The following is a 25,825-nucleotide window of genomic DNA, read 5'->3' as shown; positions in this document are numbered from 1 at the left end:
GAAAACGAATGCGATCCACCACTTCCAGCCCCGGCTTAAAGCACCAATCCCGGGGGGAGTGAAGCTCCCCCCAATCAAAAACCTAATGCTATTTGGACCCCGTGCGGGTCACCCACACGGTGTCCCCCATATCTGGGGTCGCTCGGCTGGGTGCCCCGAGCCCCAGCTCGAGACATCCGCGACCTCCGGAGACCCCGCACCTCGCTCGAGGAAGAGAACCCGAAGGTGTTCTCGCCCGGCCGGGGAGGGAGGTTTCCGCACGCGACAAGGAGGGGACAGAGGCGAGTTCCGGCCCCCTGGTCGACCCCCGTAAAATACACAAAATGTTAAAACGAGTTAAAATATAAATAGATAAAATAATAAAAGTTGTTATAATAAATAAATAAAATAAGACAAAAAACACGACACACATATTGTTACGGATCCATTGTATGTTCTTTGTATAATTCGGTTTAAGTTGTGTGTGTGTGTTGCGAATCAATAGATTAATTTGGTTACGGTTAAAATGTCCTCTCTTCGTGCAAAATATCTGTGTAAAATGTAAGAAGCGAACTACGTATGTGTATGTCGAACAAATATTGAAATAAACTAATAGGGTGCATAAAGTTAAGATTGTAGTAGCGATGGTACGATGCGGAGGTATTGTAAATTGCGTTCAAATATGGAATGGTAGAATGATAAATCTGTAAATGTATAGAGTGTTGTTATGTGTGAAAGTGTGTAGAAAGGGAGGTACGCTTGATAGTGTCGAATCAAAACGTTATAAAAACACTCTCGCCGGCATCGCGTATTGTATGGGGACCGCCACATGGTCGGAAACCTCTGAAAGTGCCACGGGTAAGGTTGTTATTGACAACAGCCTAGGCCCGGTAGACCGGGAGGGGGTTGTGATCACCCCCTCCGAAACCAGGTCCACGAGCACGGTAAGATCGTAAGGATCGAACCGGGGCCGTTAGCCAGGCGAGGCCGGAGAGAGGGGGCTCAGCCGAAAATTGCCCCACTTCTAAGAGAGGAAGAGTGGGGCGGAGTATAAATATTGTAAGTTGACCGTGCGGAGCGTTAGAATAAGTATAATTGTACTTGAGGGTTGTCCAAATAAAATTTGTGAACAGTCAGCAACACATATAAGGGGAGGGCAAAAGTCGGGGGAGGTAAAAAGTTAAAATTTAAAAGTTAAGGTTAAAATAAATATTAAAATGTTAAAATACATGTATAAATATATAAGATAGATAAAATAAAATAAGGGGGGTCGACCGGCAGGCCGCAGTTTGTGGTGGGGGGAGGGGATTAGTGCTCCTCCTCGCTCACGCGGCCTGCCTACCCCGGGGGCGCCTCAACAGGCACGGCCCCCTTGGCGGCGGTGTGATTACTATGTAGTCCCACCGCCGCCAGCACGTCTGCGGCCCCTTGTAGTAGGCCGTCGGCCTCGACGGGGTTGCCCCGCCGCACAGTGCGGACAAATGGCCTAATATTCGGCACTTCTCTAAATTTGGTTATTAATGTATATATAGGTAATTTTTTTACAGAAAATGATATTTACCAATATAATTAATAAATTTATTAAGAAATTAACAATTTTTATTTAAACAAAAATATATTTTTAAAAACTAACATATTTAAAACGAAATTAATAATAAATGAACCATATTTAATATTAATAATAATAAACTTAGACAAATTATAATAGTATAAACAAAACTAACAAACTTAACAAAACGCTATTCGCTATCCGAGTCATCCTCGGTACTTTGAATGTGATCCAAAATGAATTATTCAATCCCGTGATCTTGCACATTTCTGATTAAATATTGATGAATTTCAGTAAAATCGCAAGATTTGCTTTTTGTTGTCGTTTCTCGAGATATTTCAATCTCTTCAGATAAATCGTCCACCCTGTATAATTATTGCAAAATTGTATTATGCATAAAAATGATTATTATATGATTATTAATAACAATTTCCACCCTAATACGCATTTTTTGCTAAAGAAATGTATTTCATATCGTGATATACACGAATATTCAATTTTTCTGTGGCGGACAAATGGCAAAATTTTGTACAAAAATCCAAATTTGTTTACGAATGTATATGTATTGTGGTAATTATTCGCAGAAAATGAAATTTAACGATATAACTAATAAATTTAAAAAGAAATTAACGAATTTTCCACAATACAACATAAAGGCAAGGTACGGGCACTTATTAAAAAAGTTTATAAAATTAAGAGTAGCAGTTAGTTGCAGGCTAAACTATGAAATTCTTAAACTACAACAAGTGATATATCCGAATATGTCAAAATCTCAGGATATTTTTTGCCTTTCTCGAGATATGTTAATTTGAAGTTTTATATGCAAGTAATAAATAAAACCACCGTTGAAAATTTATACAAAAAATAAATCTACTTTATTAAATGTGTAAGATTGTTCTTATCAACTCTTGTTGAAATTCAAGATCATGAAAGAAAAGCCGCTCGATGCCTATAAAGAAGGGTTTTATTTATAACAATTATGTACATAATTAACAATAACATAAACTTCACAATATCTAACCTATAAAGAAGAATCGAAAGCGATGCTCCTTCTCACACGATCTGCGAACTACGAGTGTACGCGAGTCTCCGCGTGGCGGCGTGACAGTGTGGTAGTGTAGCTACATTCAAAGGTGCTACACTTAAAGGGAATTCTCATGAATTTCCCTTATAAATGTAAAAAGAATGCATATACCTTGGTGAGCATTTTCCATTGTACAGAATTATTATTGCAACACTGATTTACAATTAATGTAATATTATTTGATTTTTTGGACTCTACAGAGTGCGACACATGGTAAAATTTTTTATAAAAATCTAAATTTGGTTACTAATGTCAATGCAATAGTAATTATTCACAAAAAAAAAATGTAACAATAAAATTAATAAATTAAAAAAAAAAATTAACAATATTTATGCATAAAAATTATTGTTATATGATTAATAATATCAATTACCACCTAATAAAACGTTTTGCCAAAGGAATTTATCGTACATCGTGATATACACGTGTAGTGAGATATGCCACGTTTGTCCGCACTGTGCGCCGAGGCCAGCCTCCGGGCGGATTGGGGGTCGGTCCCCGTCGCCCTCTCCGCTGCCTCCTTTGCGTCATAACCGTTTAGCAGAAGGAGGCGAACGCTGCTCTTGACCTCTCGCTGCCGATCATGTGGTCGACCACGACCGGCAGCGAGAGGTCCATCCCTATTTCACCCCTGAGGAGTCTGCGCGGTGCCGACCACGCCGGACATTCCAGGTGTCCGCGCGCAGAGTCCAGGGCCTCCTTGCAGTGGTGGCACTGCGTCGTCGGTTCCTTCCCGATGCGACACAGGTACTCCCCGAAGCATCCGTGCCCGGAGAGCACTTGCGTCACGTGGTAGGTGAGCCTTACCCGACTCCAGCTCCATTCTTCCATAACGGGCAGGAGAGCCCGGACAATAGGCCGGTTCGAGTCGGCGGAAGCAACTTCCTCCCGCCACCGGACCAGGATGTCCTGTCGAGCCTGGCGCCTCAGCATTTCGACCTCCTCCCCCTCGGGGGACAACTCCCCACGGTGGATGGAGCAGGCAATTTGGTAAGTAGTTGCCCGCTCCACCGCCATGAGATGCAGGGGAGTCATGCTCGCGAGGAGGCACGCCGCCTCCCCGGAGATGGTGCTAAAACCCCGTATGGTCCAAATGGCCAGCCGTCGTTGCACGCGGTTTGCGTGCAACATGTTACGCCGGCAGGCCAGTAGCTGTTCGGACCACACGGGGGCTCCATAAAGAAACTTAGCATGCACCACCCCCGAGTAGAGGCGACGTATCCGATCATCGGGCCCCCCGATATTGGGCAGGAGCCGTCCTATGGCGGCCGCCACCCCATCGACTCGGGGGGCCATACGGTCGAAGTGCTCTTCCAAGCACCAGCGGCTGTCGAGGATCAGGCCGAGGTAATTCATCTCGCCTTTCACCTCGACAGAGGCATCACCTACCCGGATCCAGAGTTGGGGTGGCTGCCATCTCCAAGGCAACGCGTGCAGCCACATTGCCTCGGTTTTGCCGGCAGAAATCTCCAGCCCCAATCTCTGGATCCCACCGACGACGCAGCCCACCGCTGCTTGCGCCAGGCTCAGCGTCCTCCTACCCGTCCTCCCCTCGACGGCCACCAGAGTATCATCCGCATAGCAGATCAGGTGGACGCCGAGGGGAAGGTGAGCCCGCAGCACCGCGTCATATGCGAGTAGCCACAGGAGCGGTCCGAGGATTGACCCCTGTGGCACTCCGCGGTGCATCTCCTCCCTCTGGATATTTCCGTCCCGGCCCGGATATTCAAACCACCTGTCCCTCAGGTAGTCCCGGATGACTTCCTTGAGTTAGGAGGGCACCTGATAATAATCCAGGGCCCTTACTACCTCATCCCATGGCAGGGTGTTGAAGGCATTGGTGATATCAAGGCTCACCGCCAACATACCTTGCCCCGAGCGACAGCCTCCCTCCCAATAGAGGCAAGGCGACCGACGGCATCTACCGTCGATCGCCCCCTCCGGAAACCGAACTGGCTGTCGCTCAGATCGGAACCACCATGATGGGACAGGTGCTCGACGAGGCGGTCGGCTATGATCTTTTCATAGATCTTGCCCGCCTCGTCGAGGAGACACAGGGGGCCGGTACGCAGAGGGAGTATCCGCGGGCTTTCCTGCCTTGTGGAGGAGGACCAGCCTGGCGACTTTCCACTCGCGGGGGAAGGTTCCCCGGCTCATACAGGAATTTGACGTCTGTATGAACGCCGGGGCGAGGACGTCCAGGGCCGCAGCCAATACACGCCCAGGGACTCCATCGGAACCGGGGGCCTTCTTGCCCCCTTCCCGGATCCTCTGGACGGCTGGGGAGAGCTCACTCTCTGTGACCCCGAGTTCGTCGGTCCAGTTGGTGTGGACCGAGGGGGACGGGTTTTCTCTCTCAGCCCATGGGCGGAGCTTATTCAGAACTGCCTTGTAGGCACGCCCCCATCGATCCCTATGAAGGGATCCGAGGAGCTCATCCCAGGCCGCGGCCTTTGCAGCGGCAATTGCTCGCTGGAGAGCCATTCGGGCCGCCCAATACTCCGAATAGAGGGCGGCCTCTCTCGCCTCGTCGACGCCTCCAATTGGGTGGGGTTGACGTGCGCGGGTGTACTGGCGTCGGGCGCGGACGCACGTGTCCCTCACGTCCGCAATTTCGCCCGACCTCCAGTACGCTGACTTTTTCGGGGGGTGTCTCCCGGCCCGGGGCATCGAAGCGTCGCATATCGACTTCATTACGCCCCGGAACCATGACACCCCCTCGTCAGTCCCGCCCCTCGTCAGTCCCGCGCTCCTTGGGTTCGACACAGGAATAAGCGAGAGCTGTGGCTCTCAAGACGTCCTCGTCCGGTCGCTGCAGTGCCCATCTCACGGGCGCTGCGTGGGTGCCACGTGGAGGGGGCACGTCCGCCTGTTGTTGTTGCTGGGTGGCCTCCACCTCCATGGTGATGTGGCGGTGGTCGGAGAGTGTCTCCCACTCCGTGGCCACCCGCCAGGCGGACACACGGCGTACGGCAGCGGGGGTGGCCCAAGTCAGATCGACTATTGACCACCCGTTCTACCCCACGCACGTGGGTACGGAGCCCCGGTTCACCAACCGGAGCTCCATGCCCCCCGCCCAAACTTCAAGGGCCTCGCCACGAGAGGTGGTCCTGGGGTTTCCCCAACCTGTGGACTTCGCATTGAAGTCCCCCAGGACCAGCATTGGACCGGCTAGGTGTGGTGTGACAATCACCTTCAGCCGGTCCAGAAACCCCTCGAACTCTGCGAGGCCGCAGTTGGGCGAGACGTAGCATCCCGCGACCAGAAACATTCCCCACTTATACAATACCACCCCTCGGCCCCATTCGACCACGGAGCCGGGGGGGGAACTCCCCGCCCTTACTGGCCCAGATTGCCACGGAGCCCTCGACCTCCCCTACCCAAGGGTAGGAGTCGGGGACGTCGTAAGGCTCCGTGACAACGGCCAACCCGACCTGCCTCTCCGCCAGGCCATGGACAAACAAGTCCTGGGCCTGGCGGGAGTGGTTCAGCTTTGTCTGAACAACCGAGAGCGTCCTGGGCATTATGGTGCGGTAGGCGCTCCCGGCTCGGCCTCCTTAGGGTCGGCTGGCTGTTGAGGTGGGGTATCCACGTCCATGTCCTCCGGGTTCCCCGTAGGGGAGGGAGGGGGACGGGTTGGCCCCCTCTCCACCGGTACGGTCGGAACCTTTGGGGGCCCCTCCCCCCCCCCGTATTTCGCCCCCTCCTTAATGGCGGAGGGCACAGGCCGCTCCCCGCCTTGTGTCCGGCCGGTCTCCCCAGCTCGGTGCAAATTGGGCACCGGGGGACCGCCGAGCACGCGTTGGCCCGGTGGCCGGTCGCACCGCATTTATAGCACTGGCCGCTACGGTCGACCGTGCTAGTGCACCGCTGCCTGACGTGTCCCACAGCCAGACAGCGGAAGCACTGCAACGGCCTTGCGGCCAGTGCCTCGATTTTTGCGGTGGACGCCGAAGACCTCCGCCATACGGGCTGCTAGGGCGTCCGCCTTGGCCGCCCCCTCCAGACCGGGGATCTCCAGCAGAAGACCCCCGGTCACAGCCCGCTTGGTCTTAACCTCCCCCACCCCCAGCTCTCCAAGCTTAACGGCGGCCGTAGCCGCCGCCATTGCCTCCGCCAGGGTGGTTTTGCACCCCTCTGGAATTGACAGCGAAATCGCTGCCGTCTTCGGACGGGGGGGGGGCCACCCTGGGCGGGACCCTTCCTCCCTTCCCCTTTCCCTGGGGGGCCCCTTTGAGAGGGGTGGGATGGGCGGAGGGTTCTCGGCCTTCTTGGCCGTCCTTGTCTCCTTTCTGCCCACCACCTTGCTCCAGGGCCCCTTTAAGGGGGCGGCTGGGGGCTCGGTGCGGGCCGGGGCCGGCTTAGTCGGCTGCTAGCTGGGGGCCGTAGGATGAGCCGCCGCTGTCTGCTCGCTCTTCTTCTTCTTTTTCTTCTTCCCGTCTTCCGGGCGGGAAGAAGAAGAGCGGGCGGCGGCGGGTTTAGTGGGCCGGGGGAGAGGAAGGGGAAGAGGAGAAGGGAAGGGGGGCTCCGCCTGGATCCCAGCGCCACTCCGAGGGGCAGGGGACGAGCGGGGGGGCCCGAAGACCGCCTCGCTCAGTCTCGCCTGCACATTGTTTATAGGGGCCAGCTTGGCGTCAAGCAGAGCGCGAAGCTGCCCCAAGAGCCCTGCCGTGCCTGGCTCCGACTCCGAAGGCGGTGGAGGGGGGCCTGACTTGTTGCCCCTGATGACGGCGGGGGGGAGAGGCGATTTCGCCACTCCCGCTGTCTCCTTCGGACGTCCCTCCCGGTGGGGAGATGATGATGACGACTGGGGAGGGGGGAGAAGTTGTGTTACAACCCCCCTCCTCTTCATCGCCATCATCTCCTCCCGAATGGCATCGATTGTGGCTTTCAGCCCCTTCACCGTCTCCCGCAGAGACTCGTTCTGCTTGAGCAGGGTTTGAACTCGGGCTTCCGAGTCCTGCGGGTGAGGGAAGAGGGCGGCCACGGGCGGAGTGGCGCTAGGGGGCACTCCTTCTCCCCCCTCTGCACCACTTCCAGTAGTGCCGCCTCCGCGTACCGGGCGGACCACTTAAGGTCACGCACGTACGTGCCCTTGAGGTTGCCGCTCTTTAAGGCAGTCCTCTCCACGAGGCGTATCCTCTCTAGGAATTCCTCGATAACATCGCCCGTGGAGAGGTCGCTAATCCGTCCCGCCATCTCCTCCACCGCCGGGGTGGAGTCCTTCTTTTTACGGGGGTTCCCGGACTTCTTGCCGGCCTTCCTCGCTCCGTTAGCACACGACACTGGTATACATCAGTGCCGTGCCCCAGGGTCCACCACGAGGAGATGGAGCGAGAGGATTTAGCTCTGTGACATCCCTCAAATAGAGAGAACGGACCGACAGTGGATCAGAGTCTCCACTGTAGGCGCCACAGAGCCTAAGACGCCCGTCGGCTAGGACGAATAATTTTGCCTTTATTAAAAGCTGTACGCTTATCTCGAATGAAATATTATCACAAAGAGGAAAACACCGAAAACACTCTCTCCCACGTTGTACAATTAACCCTACACCGCTTAAAAATACCTAATCTAGGACCACGCATGCTAATTTTATCGATCTTAACTCGAATTTCACGATTTCAGGATTCCTCAAACTTTTGTGACAATCGTTAACGATTGTCCCATAAATTCGTGTAAAATTCAAAAATATCAAAATCGCAAAATTTGGGACTAAACAAAGGTGCCCTAGCAATCCTGCCTCTGCCCCTTCGTTTTTTCCCTCGAAATCTGCGTTTTTTTTCTATTACACGGATTTTTGGGTCGAATTCGTCCGAAAAGTTTATGTAAGAGCTCCCTATTCTCCGCGTGCTAATTTCTACCCGGACTTTTGGTCCGAGTCCACACAGAAAGTCCGTTCTACACTATTAAACACTAGCAAACAGCACTACTTCACGGAACCAGTCACTCCTCGGATTTAGAGATGTTCCTCTTCACCCCCGCACCGCGCACACCCGGACAACGACGGAAAACCACTGAGAGAGGGGGGAGCGAAATCTAAATCCTCCTAACACTGCAGCTTCTTTACGAAGTTGGGAGGAAGATTTTTAATCGGCCCGCTGTCTCTCTCTTTACTCTCTTTGTTCCCATAGAGAGAGAGAGAGAGAGAGAGAGAGAGCTCTGAATCCAGACTAGGTGGTATTGTCCGCGATTCACTGCACTTTTCCTTATTTCTCCCCTTGATCCGTCCACGCTTCTCTTCGTCGTCCCCCGGACCGCGGCCGACTGTCTTCGGGAGCACACTCGCCGAAGAATAACCCTCCGTTTAATTTAAATTCTGCTTTCTATTTAAAGAATCGCTATGAGAACTAAAAGACGAAAAAGCATAACCCTCTGAACTAACTCTCGAAAGAAGCTGAGAAAGAGCTGGCGGACACGCGTCTACTCTATTCAACTACTCGAACCGTTCTCAATTGTAAGACCCCCGTCGGCTGCACCTAACCTAACCTTTTTTCTTTTATCGTGTGGAAATGCGTTACGCATACCCCGATCCCCCTGGGAGGGTGCCGGTGTTATGTGGGGCTCCCTCGAGGAGGGGGTCGCCGAGCCAACAAGGCTGGCCAATCCCCTCCCCCAGAGTACCCACTAAAACCACACGCCCGTCCTAAGCTACATGGGAAGTGCCTGGATCACGCGAGTATTCAACAGGACACCTCCCAGATCACATGCATCCCGAGGGGAGGGGTTAGCTCCCCCCATGCCTCCTCTAACCGGACCCCGGGCGGAGGGACGCGCCCGGTGTCCTCATCCCTGGAGCCTTCAGACTGGGCTTCCCGAGCCCCAGCTCGGTCCACCCACAGCTCCCGGAGCCTTTCTACCCTGCTCGAGCGGTGGACCCGAGGGTCCTCGCCCGGCCAAGGCAAGAAGGCGCCGACACCGGTAAGAAAGGGTCGTCGTAGGCGCATCCGGACGCCCCGACCCTCCCCACCCCACCGCCCACGCGCCCTCCCCCGGAACTAGCGTCCGGAGGGTGGCCGGCACCCCTCCACTATCGTCTCGGGGTGCCGGGCCAACTCGGGGGGAGATTGACTCCCCCCGGGGACCGGGGTCAGTTCACGCCCCCGGCCCCTCCATCCACCGCCTCCCTACGCGGGGGCACACGATGGCGCGGGGCGCGAACACCCCGCACCGCTAACGGAACCCCAGCCCCCCCCGGGAGGGGGAGGCATAAGTTGACGCGGAGAGGGGAACACTCCCCCCAGTCCCCGTCCCATCACTCGGGGGACCCGCTGCGTCGCGGGGGGGACGTCCCCCGCGCCGCTACATCTGGCTCCCGGTCAAGTAGTCGAACAAGACCGGGAGCGAGAGGTCCCACCCTTCCACCGCGGCTCTAAGGACACGGCGCGGTCCGGTCCAAGCCGGACACTCCTCCAGTGTATGTTGCGCCGCGTCCACCTCCTCGCCGCAGTGGTGGCACTGCGCCGCTGGCTCCCGCCCCATCCTTACCAGATACTCACCGAAACAGCCGTGTCCGGTGAGCACCTGCGTGAGGCGAAAGGTCAACCCCACTCGCCTCCCGCACCATGTATCGAACATGGGCAGGAGGGCCCGAACTGTCGGACGCGTCGAGGACGCAAGCATGCGTCTCCAACGCTCGAACACGTCCGCACGGGCCTCGCGTCTCCGCACCTCGAACTGCTCCTCCTCCGCGGCCGTCAGCTCATCCCCAGGGGGGCGGCGGGAATCGCAGGCGATCCGGTATACGATCGCCCGCTCCGCCGCCACCAGATGGAAGGGAGGAACCACGGCCAGGAGACCCGCCACCTCTGTCGAGACGGTGCGGTATCCCCGTATGGCCCGCAGGGACAGCCGACGCCGCACTCTCTCCAAGTGCGCGACGCTGCGTCGGCTGGCCTCAAGCGAGCGGTGCCACACGGGTGCCCCATACAGGGCAATGCTCCGCACCACTCCTATGTAGAGGCAGCGTACACTCAACTGCGGCCCCCCGATATTGGGCAGCAACCGCGAAAGCGCGGTCGCTGTCTTTTCGAGTCGGGGGGCCAGGAGTTCGAAATGCTCTTCGAAACGCCAGCGACCGTCGATGGTCAGGCCCAGATACTTCATGGTGGGCCCGACCTCAATGAGGGTATCCACGACCCGGATCCACAATCCTTGGGGCGGCCGCCGCGTCCGAGATGGTTGGTACAACCATATGGCCTCGGTATTTGCGGCGGCTACGACAAGCCCCATCCCCCGGATCCGTCCAACCACGCAGTCCAGGGCGGGCTCGATGAGGCGTCCCGCCTCCTCCCAGGTCCTCCCCTCGGCGTAGGGCAGGGTGTCGTCCACATAGCATATGACACCCGTGCCGGGAGGGAGGGAGACCCGCAGAACCGCGTCGAATGCTAGGATCCACAGGAGCGGTCCGAGGATCGACCCCTGTGGAACCCCGCGGCATATCTCCCTCAGGTACGCCCCATACCGGCCGGCAATATACACCTCCCTCTCGCGGAGGTAGTACCGGAGCACTTCCCGGAGATAGAGGGGAACCCGGAAATGCTCTAGGGCGTCCTCTATCTCCTTCCAGGGCAGGGTGTTGAACGCATTGGAGATGTCCAATGACACGGCGATCAACACCCTGTCCCGAGCGACGGCACTTTCCCGGAGGAGACGCAGATGCTCCAACGCATCTATCGTTGAGCGCCCCCTCCGGAACCCAAACTTTCCGTCGCTCAACCCGGGATCACTCCGCGAAAGGTGCTCTCGGAGGCGTTCGGCAATTATTCTTTCGAACAGCTTTCCCGCCTCGTCGAGTAAACATATCGGCCGGTAAGCAGAGGGAGACTCTGCGGGCTTACCATCCTTGTGGAGGAGGACGAGGATCGCTTCCTTCCAACACTTGGGGAAGACTCCCCGACTCAGGCACGCATCCAAGATGCTCCTGTAAGCCGGGGCGAGGGCCTTTAGCGCCGAGGCCATTATACCGCCAGGAACGCCATCGGGGCCGGGGGCTTTCTTGCCCCTAGCCCGGCGCTCCTGGATGGCCTGGTCGAGCTCCCAATCGGAGACCCGGTCGGAGTTCGTCCGACCAATCATTGGCCGGCACCGGGGCGCGCTCACCACTCCCCTCACCACCATTATTATTGGGGGGGGGGGAAGAGGGTGTCAACGACGCGCCCCAAGAACTCCGGTTCCATCGTCTCCGCGACAGGGGGCGCCCTGGGACGGAGCTTCCCAAGCACCATTCTATATGGGCGCCCCCACGGATCGTCGCGGAGCGTAAGCAAGAGCTCGCTCCAGGCCTTGGCCTTGGCCGCGGTAATCGCGTACTTGAGGGCCTCGGCGGACGATCTGTACTCCCTGTACAGCCCGTCCACCGTCGACTCCGAGTCGCCGCCGAGGAAATCGCGGCGCCGAGCACGGACGTACCGGCGGCGGGCTTGACCGGCTAAGCTGCGAAGCTCGGCCAACTCGCCCGACCACCAGTACACGGACTTTCGCGGGGGGCAGGCTCTAACCCGGGGCATCGCTGCGTCGCAGATCATCTGCAACGCGCCCCGGAACCATGCCGCCCCCTCTTCCGGTCCGCACTCCCTGGCCGGAGGCCAGGCGGAGCCGATAATCACGGCCCTCAGCAGGTCCCCGTCTAGCTGCTTCGTCGCCCATCTGGGCGCCGAAAGGGCGCTACTTCGCCGGAGGAGGGGCGTGTCCGCCGGCGGGTCCGAATCCACAGCCACGTCCATCATGACGTAGCTGTGGTCCGAGAGGGTTTCCCCCTCCCAGACCCGCCAATTTGACAGTCGACGCGAGGCGGAAGCGGTCGCGAGTGAAACGTCCACTACCGACCAACCATTCCACCTCACGCACGTCGGCACGGCGCCCCGGTTTAGCAGCCGGAGCTCCAGCCCCTCCATCCAGTCCTCTAGGATTCCGCCTCGAGGCTCCGTCCTGGGGTTGCCCCAACTGGTAGAACGCGCGTTGAGGTCCCCCAGGACCAACACCGGACCGGTTAAATGAGGGGTCACCATGTCCCTCAACCGGTCCAAATACGCCTCGAATTCGGCGGAGCCACAATTCGGCGAACAGTAGCACCCGGCGACTAGCAGTCTTCCCCACTTAACCAACACCGCCCCCCGACTCCGTTCGACCCCGGAGAAAGGGGGCAACCTCGCCGACTGGCGAACCCAAATCGCCACGGAAGCCTCCAGATCCCCGAACCATTGTGGATGGTCGGGGACTTCGTAGGGCTCCGCGGCAACTGCCAGGCCAACCTCGAGCTCCGCCAGGCGTTGGACCATCAGGTCCTGTGCCCGGCGGCAATTATTGAGGTTGGCCTGGAGAACCACCTGGGAACATCCGCGAGCCGTAGTTGCCATTACGTTGAGCACGCGGATACTCCCGTCCCAGCCTACTCATTGACGGCAGGGGAAGCAGAGTTCCCCCCTACGCCCTGAGTCGGCTCCACCTCCATGTCCTTGTCCTTGGAGGACGGCGCTACACCGCCGCCCCCCTTGGACCTCTTCTTTTTCGAAGGCGGGGAGCACGCCTTGCTCCCCGCTTTATGATTCGCGGGCCTGCCCGCCCCCGCGCACACTACGCAGCGGGGGGCGGACTGGCAAGCGGCTGCACGGTGGGACGGATCCCCGCACTGCCTCACATGCCCGAGGGCGAGACAGCGGAAACACTGCATCGGGCGGGCGGCCAAGACGACCACCCGCGCGAGGGTCCATCCCACCCTTACGGTTTTGGCCTTTTCAATGGCCAAGGCCGCCACTGCCGGGCACTGCACCCAAATGGTGCCGAGTCCTCCGGTCGGGATCTTGATGGTCCCGACCTTCACGGACTCGGGGGTGCAGCCCCCTGCTCTCGCCACCGCCCCGACTACCTCCAGAGGAGTTACCGAGAGGTCCAGGCCGGTCAGACGGAACTCCGCCTTTTTGACGGGCCTGGCGACCCTCACCTCCATACCCCTCAGAGCCGAAGTCATCCCGGCGGCGAGGGCATCCGCCTTCGCGCCCCCATCGGCACCGGATACCTGAATGATCAGGCCCCCGGTGACTGCCCGCTTCCACTGCAGGGTCTCGATACCCAGGGCGCCGAGATCGACGCCCTGACGAGCCCTGCGTATGGCCTCCTCATAGGTGGCCTTACTCCCCTCCGGGACGGTGATCGTCACTGCTGCGGAACGGGGAGGGGCCGCTACTCGAGGAGGCGCCTTCGTCGCATGCCCAGTCCCGCCCTTAGGGGCGGGAGCCGCGGATTGGGCGGATGAGGCCTTGGCCCTCCGCCTCTCCTTTCTCCCCACCACCTCTGACCAAGTTCCCTCCTTAGGGGGCAGCGGTGCACCTTCACGAGTGCTCAGGGGGGTGGGGGAGGCCTTGGCATCCCCCTGTCCCCCCTTCTTCTTCTTCCCCTTCTTCTTCTTCTTCGTCGTCGTCTCCGCCTCCGGTCCCCCAACAGGAGGGACAAAGTCGAGGGGCCGGGGACCATCGGAAGAAGAAGACGGGGCAGGGATCTTTGAGCGGGTCCCCGCCGTCGATGGGGGGTAGCGGTCCCCGGACACCGAACGGAACTCCTCGCGGAGTGCCATTAATTTGGCGTCCATGAGGGCCCCGATACGGGCCAGAAGGACCGCCTCCCTGGTCGGCGCCGGCCCCGACGAAGAGGGCAGCGGCGCCTTATCCGGGGGGTCAACCGCCCCGGGGTGGAGCGGCAGCGGAGATGCACCAGGCAAGGGCATGGGCACAGCCTGCCGCTGCTTCACCGCCATCAGCTCCGTCTTGAGGACGGCCAGGGTGTCTCTAACACCCCCCAACTCGCGCTTCAGCGCAGCGTTTTCCCCTCTGAGGGCGCGGTTTTCCGCCTGGACGCTTGCCCAGAGGGCTACAGGCAACTTATCCGCACCCTCTCCAGAGGGGGCGCCACCACCACCGGAAGTGGAGGAGGAGGCTCCCTGCCACCCCCTACTCACCAGCTCCCTCATTCCCGCCTCGACCAGCCGGGCCGCATCCTTAAGTGCCCGGACCGCGGTGCCCTTTAGATTGCCGCTTTTGAGGGCGGTGGCCTCGACCAATCGGCCAGCGGCCACCACCTCAGCGGCAATTTCGCCGGGGAGAAGGTCCCGCAGATCGAGCTGGCGCTCCTGTACGGAGGGCGCGCCCTTGCCGCGGGGCCTCTTCGTCCCCTCCTCATCGGAGTCCCCCATCACGATGGACGACGCGGGACGCTTCCCTGACGTCCGCGATGACGCCTGGGATTTCATCGACGCCCTATCGTCATCCATCGGGCCGAAAGACGGCCCCGGTTCGTCTCCCTCCCCCACCAGGACGGATCGGACCGACCCTTCCATACTCGACGCCGAGGTACCCCGAATGGACCTCGTCGTCGGCGCGTCCTTTTTCGTCGCCTCAGTGCCAAGAGGCCCCAAGTACCTCTCCACCAAGACGCGAGGACTTGAACGCGTCCTTGGTCTCCCCCTACCGGGAGACCCCTCCTCTCCCTCCTCCATCCCACAATTTGTTTTTTTAATAAGGCCTTCCATGGCAAAATTTCGTTAAATCTAACGACGGTTCGCCCATCATGGGACCCCTAGCGCATAGGGGCACTTCCCCGCCGATAAAGCACCCTAATTAAACCATGTCGAAGCCGAGAAGCGACTTGTCAGCTGGCCAAGCCTATCGACATGGGAAAACAAGACTCTACAAAAGGTTAAAATAAAATGCTAAAGGTTTTACGTCACCCCTATTGAAGGAGCGCACCGGATCCGAACCGGATATTGCTCCAACTTCAGGCTAGACGGTGCGCTGGTTTGCCCCCCAACGCACAGGGTATGAGGAAATACTGGCCAGGTAATCCTCCATTTCTGCGCCCAGTTAACACGGCTTCAACCCCCGACTAGGCTCCAGTCAGCTGGAAGTAGCGGTTCTTCCACGTTAAACATGTGCGTGTTGCCACACACAGAGGTCAGGTACTAACATATCTCCCAGCCCCGGTCGGGAGGCTACTACTCCTCCCTTGGTTAGTCTACGGGGAATATCCACCGTGCACCGGCCGCAGCCACATTCACACACACATGCGTACATACACATTCACTCAGTACACCGGCACTGCCCTTCTGCGTGAGAGGCACGCAGTAAAAAGGGCGGGGAGTGCCTGTGTAACCCCTCGCTCCGTTAGCACACACCGCAGTGTGCCCCAGGGACCACCACGTGGAGGTGGAGCAAGAGGATTTAGGATATGGACCACCACCACTGTAGTCATACCCTCCAATAGATCAGAGTCACCATTGGAGAGCCCCATATCCCTAGGTCCCCTTGACACTCAACCTAACCTTTTTTTTTTTTTTTTTTTTTTATCGTGTGGAAATGCGTTACGCATACCCCGACCCCCCTGGGGGGGAGCCGGGGTTATGTGGGGCTCCCTCGAGGAGGGGGTCGCCGAGCCAACAAGGCTCGCCGATCCCCGCCCCAAGAGTACCCACTAAAACCACACGCCCGCCCTAAGCTATATGGGAAGTGCCTGGATCACGCGAGTATTCAACAGGACACTTCCCAGCTCACATGCGTCCCGAGGGGAGAGGTTAGCTCCCCCCATGCCTGCTCTAACCGGACCCCGGGCGGAGGGACCCGCCCGGTGTCCCCATCCCTGGAGCCTTCGGATTGGGCTTCCCGAGCCCCAGCTTGGTCCACCCACAGCTCCCGGAGCCTTTCTGCCCTGCTCGAGCGGTGGACCCGAGGGTCCTCGCCCGGCCAAGGCAGGAAGGCGCCGACACCGGTAAGAAAGGGTCGTCGGAGGCGCATCCGGACACCCCGACCCTCCCCACCCCATCCCCACGCGCCCACCCCCGGAACTAGCGTCCGGGGGGTGGCCGGCACCCCTCCACTATCGTCTCGGGGTGCCGGGCCAACTCGGGGGGAGATTTCCTCCCCCCTGGGGACCGGGGTCAGCTCACGCCCCCGGCCCCTCCATCCACCGCTCCCCTACGCGGGGGCACACGACGGCGCGGGGCGCGAACACTCCGCACCGCTAACGGAACCCCAGCCCCCCCGGGAGGGGGAGGCATAAGTTGACGCGGGGAGGGGAACACTCCCCGCGCCCTCCCCCCAGTCCCCGTCCCCCCACTCGGGGGACCCGCTGACTCAACCTTTTTTTTTTTTTTTGTCGTGTGGAAATGCGTTACGCATACCCCGACCCCCCTGGGGGGAGCCGGGGTTATGTGGGGCTCCCTCGAGGAGGGGGTCGCCGAGCCAACAAGGCTCGCCGATCCCCTCCCCCAGAGTACCCACTAAAACCACACGCCCGCCCTAAGCTACATGGGAAGTGCCTGGATCACGCGAGTATTCAACAGGACACTTCCCAGCTCACATGCATCCCGAGGGGAGGGGTTAGCTCCCCCCATGCCTGCTCTAACCGGACCCCGGGCGGAGGGACCCGCCCGGTGTCCCCATCCCTGGAGCCTTCGGATTGGGCTTCCAGAGCCCCAGCTCGGTCCACCCACAGCTCCCGGAGCCTTTCTGCCCTGCTCGAGCCGTGGACCCGAGGGTCCTCGCCCGGCCAAGGCAGGAAGGCGCCGACACCGGTAAGAAAGGGTCGTCGGAGGCGCATCCGGACGCCCCGACCCTCCCCACCCCACCCCCACGCGCCTTCCCCCGGAACTAGCGTCCGGGGGGTGGCCGGCACCCCTCCACTATCGTCTCGGGGTGCCGGGCCAACTCGGGGGGAGATTTACTCCCCCCCGGGGACCGGGGTCAGCTCACGCCCCCGGCCCCTCCATCCACCGCTCCCCTACGAGGGGGCACACGACGGCGCGGGGCGCGAACACCCCGCACCGCTAACGGAACCCCAGCCCCCCCGGGAGGGGGTGGCATAAGTTGACGCGGGGAGGGGAACACTCCCCGCGCCCTCCCCCCAGTCCCCGTCCCCCCACTCGGGGGACCCGCTGCGTCGCGGGGAGACGTCCCCCGCGCCGCTACAACTGACCCCGACGCCCTCCCACCTCTCCCTGAGGGGGCGGACGTCGTACGACGGCGCGGGGGACGTCCCCGCGCCATCCTCGTCCTCGCCGCTGACTCAACCTAACCTAACCTAACCTAACCTTTTTTTTAACGTAGGAAAAATGCTTTACGTATACCCCGTCCTCCTGGGGGAAAGACGGGGTTATGTGGGGCTCGTCTGTCCAGAAGGGCCAGACCTACCCACTTAAAATCCTACGGTGACCTCCCTGAGCTAGTTTGGAGGTGGTCGGGATCTCGTAATCGAATGCAACCGACCACCTCCAGCCCCGGCTTGAAAGCCCCTATCCCGGGGGGAGTGAAGCTCCCCCCAAAATCAAATACCTAAGCTATTTGGACCCCGTGCGGGTCACCCATACGGTGTCCCCCTTCCCTGGGGTCCCGAGACCCCGAGACCCCCCTCCTCGCTCCGGGAAGAGAACCCAAAGGGTTCCCGCCCGGCTGAGGGGGGAGGTTTCCGCACGCGACAAGGAGGGGACAGAGGCGAGTTCCGGCTCGCGTCTGTCCCCTCCCCTTGTCCCACCCCCTGGTCGACCCCATAAAACTTAAAAATATAATATTAAAAAAAAACATAAAAGTGTTAATATAAAAACAACAATAGGTAAAAATAAAAGATAAAATCAATAAATAAAACGTGTATAGATAAAATAAAACCGTGTATAGATAAAATAAAAGTCAATAAATAAACAAATTATAAGCGAATAAATAAACAAATTATAAGTGAATAAATAAAATGGGATAAATAGGACAAAAACACAACAAACATAAAGGGGGGCAAAATAAAGGGGAATAAAGTAGAATAAATAATAAAAAGATAAAATATATGTCGGAGGCTGACCGGTATGATTCTCCATCGGACCCACTAGGGTTTTACCAGAGACGTTCTTCTCCGGATCACTCATTGTCTTCGCACGCGCGGACTTACATAAACCGGGAAACAACGATCACCGTTAAACACCACAATCCTCGACCCGTAGCGCAACGGCGAGACACGTCAACGAGCCCACGAGGCTGGCGGAATCTCCTTACACGATCTCACGTCTGACTCCTTTCGCTTCCACTCGCGACAACTAGCTGTCTACGAAAATCAAACGCTCTTCACTGTAGCGCAGCCAAAAACATTCTGCCCCTCGTGGTCACGTTCAACAAGGCCCCAGCCCATCCCTTCCAGGGACCCTATCTCGCATCTCTCCTTGCACGATGAGGGATGCAGGTAAACGGGAAACGTTTTATTGCCTTTTCGCTGGGCAATTACTAAGGTACGGTCAAGCATCTGACTCGCAGCCGTTCGACCGTAAACGCATAACCGAAATTTCCAAACCGTTATTTTTAAAACTAAACTTAGTCCTACACGGACGTATAATTCCAAGAGATAACATAATTGTCTTTTACAATAAGCAAGCGTTACGCGTCTCTGTCAACGGGTTGCGAACGAAATTTTGTGTGAACATAGCTTAGACATCCTCATGAACTATCCCATTGGCTTTCTCTTGAATGGGCACCCATTTTCGAGATAAACGATATTGAAATGCGACATGTAAGTTATATTCAATGAGTGAAAGCCTCTTGTCACAGCGGTCTGTGGCCGAGTGGGTTGAGCGAATGTCTACCACGAGGTTGGTCGGGGTTCGCGTCCCTTGTCGGCATTTTTTTTAAATATTTTTTTTCACTTTTTTTTTATTTTTCCACGTTCTACACATTATTTCTAATATAATAAATGACAAGTAATCTAGTTTTACGATAGACAAGATATATGTTTCCGCGCGGGGAAATTTTTTTGTTTCTTTTTCGAAGTCTTTTTAAAAAATGTAAAATAAGTTTACAACAAATAAGCAAGAAATTAAATATATTAACACCACGATTCCCGCCAGTACGTAGTGGGGTGATGGACGTCGAAAAAGCACCCGAAACATAAGTATATTCTGCACCACGAACACCATACAAATACTGTTGCACTTTCGTTGCAGTTGCACTTTTCTTTTTTTAAATCTTCCGGAAACGCTACCTCGTTCACGTTGGCGTAAATGAATATAATATTATATAATTATAATACTTTTTTTATCTTTTATATTTTTTTTCATTTCTTTTCCTTTCTTTTATCCCTTCACCTGGCCGTCGGTGGTCTGAAAAACACATGTTGCTGTTTTTCTCCTTCTCTTGCTCGGTAAGACAGTCCCAAAGTAGTAGAGCAACATGTGTTTTTCGGGCCATTGTCGCTCAGGTCTGGTCTACAACATCTAACAATAAATTGTACGCATTAAAAACGGCTCAAAAATAGCTTTATTGCTGCTTGCCTTGCAAACCGTCCCGACCATTTTCACGCCAAATGTTTCATTGTGCGTGCCGATGGCCGCTACAGGGCGATTACTTAAAAATACTGAAGTTGAAAAGATACTGTTTTATGATAATTTATTAGAGTCTTCGTATTTTGGCTAAAGGCCTCAACACAGCAAAAATAATTTGCGTTATAATACTTACCACGACGAATATGTCAGATTTTTATCAAACATATATCTTGTCCATCGTAAAACTAGATTACTTGTTATTTATTATATTAAAAATAATGTGTAGAACGTAGAAAAATTAAAAAAAAGTGAAAAAAATATTTTTTTAAAAATGCCGACACGGGACGCGAACCCCGACCAACCTCGTGGTAGACATTCGCTCAACCAACTCGGCCACAGACCGCTGTGTCAAGAGGCTTTCACTTATTGAATATAACTTACATGTCGCATTTCAATATCGATTATCTCGAAAACGGGTGCCCATTCAAGAGAAAGCCAATGGGATAGTTCATGAGGATGTCTAAGCTATGTTCACACAAAATTTCGTTCAGATCTGGGTGTCTCGATACGCGGGGTCTCCTTGTTAGCCAATTCTCAACAAAACATATTGAAATGCATTCGGTATCATGAAATAGACAGTTCGGCCAAGCGGTTCTGACGCACAGTGAGCTCAAGACAACAATGCCAAATACTGTGTCCACCATTGGACACAGCACAACAAAGCCAACCATGTGGCAACCGACCAACCATGTGGTCACACATCTCACAGTCATCAACATGACCAAACACATCCATCGCCTGCCGTTACATCGCCCCGCCTCCTTTACCAGCTACACTGGATTTGGGAATAATGGCTTACGACTAATAAGCACGACGCATGGAGTTTCACATGTTTCTTTCCTCACTGTTGTCATTGCCGGCACCGGCACGTTCTGTCAATTCCATATCGCTACAATTACTACGTATATCAAGCTCTATGGGAACAGAACTATCAGGCATCAATCTCAATCGCTCATGAGCATATTTAAGTACTCTATTGCCATTTATAGACTTCAGACGGTATCTGTCATTAGGCAAAACTTCTACTATCTTATACGGACCGCGGAATTTATCATCCAATTTCGTCTGATTCAGTTCGTGATTTTCTATAAGAACGTAGTTTCCGACCGAAAATCTAATAATTTCTGCTTTACTACTATCGAATCGTGTCTTGTCTTTCGCGGCGTTTCGGTCGATCGCTTGGGTCGCTTGTTCTCTGATATACGAAAGGTCTAATTCCTCATCCTCGTTATTAACGACTGATAAAGACATTGGTCTGGCAACTTTGCCTATAAGCAATTCTAAGGGGCTGTGCTTGGTAGTACGATTTGCTGTACAATTCAATGCTAATTGAACACTTTCAAGAGACTCTTGCCAGGACTTGCTATTATTTAGTTCTACCGCTGTTAGCATATTTATAAGCGTATTCATCGGTCTTTCTACCTCACCATTGGCACGACACGTACCCGTAGCGATTAGGTGCAGGTCAATATTGTGGGTCTCGCAGAAGTCACGAAAGTTACGGAGCCCCAAACAAATTTACACAGTAATTTATTGCTTTAATGGCACTAGCCGCGTCTATACTGATTGTATGTCGTAAAATAACAAATTTGGTAAACGCGTCGACGAACACAAACACATATTCCTTTACGTTATTTTTGCCGCTAAGTTTTCCAGTAGCATCGACATGAATCGTATGCCACGGTACGCTTACCTTTGGGATGCGATGCAACTCGGCTTGCGTTTTACCTGAGTGAGGCTTTGCTAATTTGGAAGTGATACAGTTTTCGACAAATTTACTAACGTACTTAGACATATTAGGAAAACAGTAATGTTGATAAGTCATCTCTAATGTTTTGTTCCAACCAAGATGCATAATGGACTCGTGAATATTATTAATTACGGACCATCTAAAATGTACAGGGACTATGGGCAAATATTGACTGCATTTCTCACGTTGTATTTTTCTATGCAAAACTCCCGATTCTAACAAATATGTCCTAGCAGTATCAGAATCTATTTCATTGTTTTCTAACTGAGAAATAATTTTGTTCAGTCCGTCATCTCGTCGTTGCTCAGCCTGTAACCGATTCTCCGATATTTCGGCTAAATTAACCCGTTTCTGTGCAACTCGTTTATGACTGTCATTGGTCGGTAATGGGTTTCGCGAGAAGAAATCCGCGTGGCTCATGCGCTTTCCTTCTCGGTATATGATGTCAAAATCATATGCCTGAAAGAACGCCCACCATCTGTGTACCCGGGGAGTAAGATCAATTTTTGTACGCGAGGCTTTAAGCGAGTTGCAGTCAGTGACAACTAGAAATTGTCTTCCTTGCAAGAAGTGTCGGAAATGCTTTATGGCATTAACTACGGCCAACGTCTCCAGCTCATATGAGTGATATCGCGATTCGGCGTCAGAGGTTCTCTTACTATAATACGCGATTTTAGGGATGCACATTTATTTAAATTGAGTGAGAAACCCGCTAATTTTAATTTCACTAGCACTATTCGTAACCTCTCTAGGGACTGCTGTATAGAGTCGGCCGGAATCATAACGTCGTCCAGGTAGCATACTGCAAACGTGTTTCCGAGTTCAGAAAGGGCTCGGTTTATGGCCCTTTGAAATACTGAAGGAGCATTGCGAAGCCCGAACGGCATCGATAAATACTCGTATTGATCATCCGGGGTAACAAAATGCAGTTTTCTCTATCGAGTCTTTATGAATAGGGGTTTGGTGGAAACCCGACGCCATATCTAATGTCGTAAAATACTGTGCTCCGCTTAACCGTTGGATTTGGTCGCTTATGAGCGGTAAGGGGTACCTATCGGGGACTGTATTACTGTTCAGCTCTCAATAATCAACGCATAAACGGTCGGAACCATATTTCTTGTTTACGAGAATTATGGGACTGGCAAACGGAGAACAGCTGGGCCTAATGATCCCAGCCGACAAGAGCTCGCTGATTTTGTCTCTTACGGTATGTCTCTCGTTGGGACTAAGTCGGTATAGTCGTCGTTGCACAGTACGATTACGGTCTATTAACTTTATTAGTAGCTCTCCCGAAATTATCCTGCCCGTAGGCGTACCGATGACAAACGATTCGGAAAATCCATTCAATGCAAATATGCGACATTGGCACAGAAACTCCGATTCTGCAAGCACGATCACGATTTATTCGAGCTTATGTCAGATTCGACGATTCTTCGTTTCAGAAGTGTATTTCTGTGCTGAATCGCTGTTTCGCGTGCTAGATCAGTGCATTTGCATGCAAATATGCGCCATTGGCACAGAAACTCCGATTCTGCCAGCACGATCACGATTTATTCGAGCTTATGTCAGATTCGACGATTCTTCGTTTTAGAAGTGTATCTCTGTGCTGAATCGCTGTTTCGCGTGTTAGATCAGTGCATTTGCATGCAAATGTACGAAATTGGCACAGAAACTCGGAATCAGCAAGCACGATCACGATTTATTCGACCTTATGTCAGATTCGACGATTCTCCGTTTCAGAAGTGTATTTCTGTGCGGAATCGCTGTTTCGCGTGCTAGATCAGTGCATTTGCATGCAACGAAGCGAAATTGGCACAGAAACTCCGATTCGGCAAGCACGATCACGATTTATTCGAGATTATGTCAGATTTGACGATTCTTCGTTTCAGAAGTGTATTTCTGTGCGGAATCACTGTTTCGCGTGCTAGATCAGTGCATTTGCATGCAACGAAGCGAAATTGGCACAGAAACTCCGATTCGGCAAGCACGATTACGATTTATTCGATCTTATGTCAGATTCGACGATTCTTCGTTTCAGAAGTGTATTTCCGTGCGGAATCGCTGTTTTGCGTGCTAGATCAGTGGGTTTGCATGCAAATATTTGAAATTGGCACAGAAACTCCGAATCGGCAAGCACGATCACGATTTATTCGAGCGTATGTCAGATTCGACGATTCTTCATTTCAGAAGTGTATTTCTGTGCGGAATCGCAGTTTCGCGTGATAGATCAGTGCATTTGCATGCAATTATGCGAAATTGGCACAGAAACTCCGATTCGGCAAGCACGATCACGATTTATTCGACCTTATGTCAGATTCGATGATTCTTCGTTTCAGAAGTGTATTTCCGTGCGGAATCGCTGTTTCGCGTGCTAGATCAGTGGGCTTGCATGCAAATATGCGAAATTGGCACAGAAACTCCGATTCGGCAAGCACGATCACGATTTATTCGAGCTTATGTCAGATTCGACGAATCTTCGTTTCAGAAGTGTATTTCTCTGCGGAGTCGCTGTTTCGCGTGCTAGATCAGTGCATTTGCATGCAACGAAGCGAAATTGGCACAGAAACTCCGATTCGGCAAGCACGATCACGATTTATTCGAGCTTATGTCAGATTCGACGATTCTTCGTTTCAGAAGTGTATTTCTCTGCGGAGTCGCTGTTCCGCGTGATAGATCAGTGCATTTCCATGCAAATATGCGACGTTGGCACAGAAACTTCGATTAGGCAAGCACGATCACTGTTCGATCGCGGAACTATCAATTTCAAAATGTTCGATCGTGAAGAGATGGATTCGCGACTGTTCGAATGTTGCCCGCCAAGTAAATCTTGGACAACTGTTTCAATAGGAAAGAATGGATCGTGTGGACGAAGGAATTTGATTGGAGGAATCGCGTTTCGTCCTGGATCTGTTGGTGAACTCGTCAGTAAGGCTAATCCAACAGATCCTGCCTTATACGCGCGCGGATCTGTGATGTTGATCCGTATTAGTGACTCGTCTTGTTTGATAGAGCAAGAAGTCTGTTGTACTTCGCTTGTATTTGTAAGATACAAGAAGTACGGCTTACTTGAAACACTGACTGAGAACTGTATTCGACTGCTTGGAAGATTCGATGGTATCGACCATTCGAAAGCTAGAAACGAACTGAACAGTCCTCTTTGGTCTCGAGTGCTCAATCCGCCAGAGGAAGAGGTTGACCTTTGACAAGGAAAGGGAAGTAGAGTCTTTTGTAATGAGGGAAAGAACTGTCCGGGTTGGTTCAGTCAACCTGACGTTTACCAATCAGGACACCCTTAATTGTTCAAACCTCCTTCCAAGGTGACTGCGAGGTTGGTCTAGTTGGAAGGAAGAGTGGGGCGCTACCTGATGTGGAAGGCAAGCTCGGTGCTCGACGGTTGACTGTTGCACCCTTGACCGTGTCCTTAAAGAATTGAATGTTTATCCTTGGACCGGGCTTAACGAACGCGAGCGTGCACATCTGGGGCTGTAATTTATGACTGCGAGGGTTCTTTAGAGTTGTGCCTTGAGTGACCGTGAATATTGTTAACGCGGAGCGAAGTAAGTATTCCAAGAATTGCCGGATGTACAAAATAACATTTGGCTGTACCTGGGCGGCCGTAGCATAAATAATCGTCTAATCGCGAAAACGGTTTGGTAATGGCTATATCATAAATAAGGTACGAAGACGACCCTTAGACTCTTTATTCCGCGCGGCGGTACGGTTCATTGCAAACGCTATGGTTCTTTATGTGAAAAGGAGAATTTCCGTTGACGAATTTCTTGCGAGGAAAAAATATTTCTTTGTGTAGGACTACGATCCGTTGCGACGGAACAATCACGATTCATTCGAGCTTATAGTAGTAAGGCTATGCCGGTTCTGGATCAGGGTGGTTCCCCCCATGGTGGAGGGGGGGTCCCCCTCCACCAATCCCCCCTGTAATTGCCCCCCTGTAATTGCCCCCCCCTGGGTAATTGCCCGATTTTTTTACCCCCCCCCATTTTTTGGGGAGGTCATGAGGAAGTGACATCAGCTAGCGGGAAGTGACGTCACCAGAGACGTGTTGACAGTTTGTCGACCATACCAACTGTTCCGTCGCAACGGATCGTAGTCCTACACAAAGAAATGTTT

General features: G+C 54.1%; 1 protein-coding gene across 1 annotated transcript; it reads right to left on the bottom strand.

Moving 5' to 3' along the window:
• Nucleotides 1-5,628: 5,628 nt before the first annotated feature.
• LOC143208112 (uncharacterized) lies at nucleotides 5,629-6,136 on the bottom strand. Its single transcript, XM_076422195.1, has 2 exons — nucleotides 5,956-6,136; nucleotides 5,629-5,834 (listed from the first exon to the last, which is right to left on the bottom strand). Exons 1-2 carry the CDS (start codon nucleotides 6,134-6,136, stop codon nucleotides 5,629-5,631), a joined length of 387 nt encoding a protein of 128 aa, XP_076278310.1.
• Nucleotides 6,137-25,825: the final 19,689 nt, after the last annotated feature.

Source organism: Lasioglossum baleicum, chromosome 4, assembly GCF_051020765.1.
Source record: "Lasioglossum baleicum chromosome 4, iyLasBale1, whole genome shotgun sequence".
Taxonomy (NCBI): Eukaryota; Metazoa; Arthropoda; class Insecta; order Hymenoptera; family Halictidae; genus Lasioglossum; species Lasioglossum baleicum.
The sequence above is the reverse complement of the archived record's forward strand: the minus strand, read 5'-3'. Positions and strand labels throughout refer to the sequence as shown.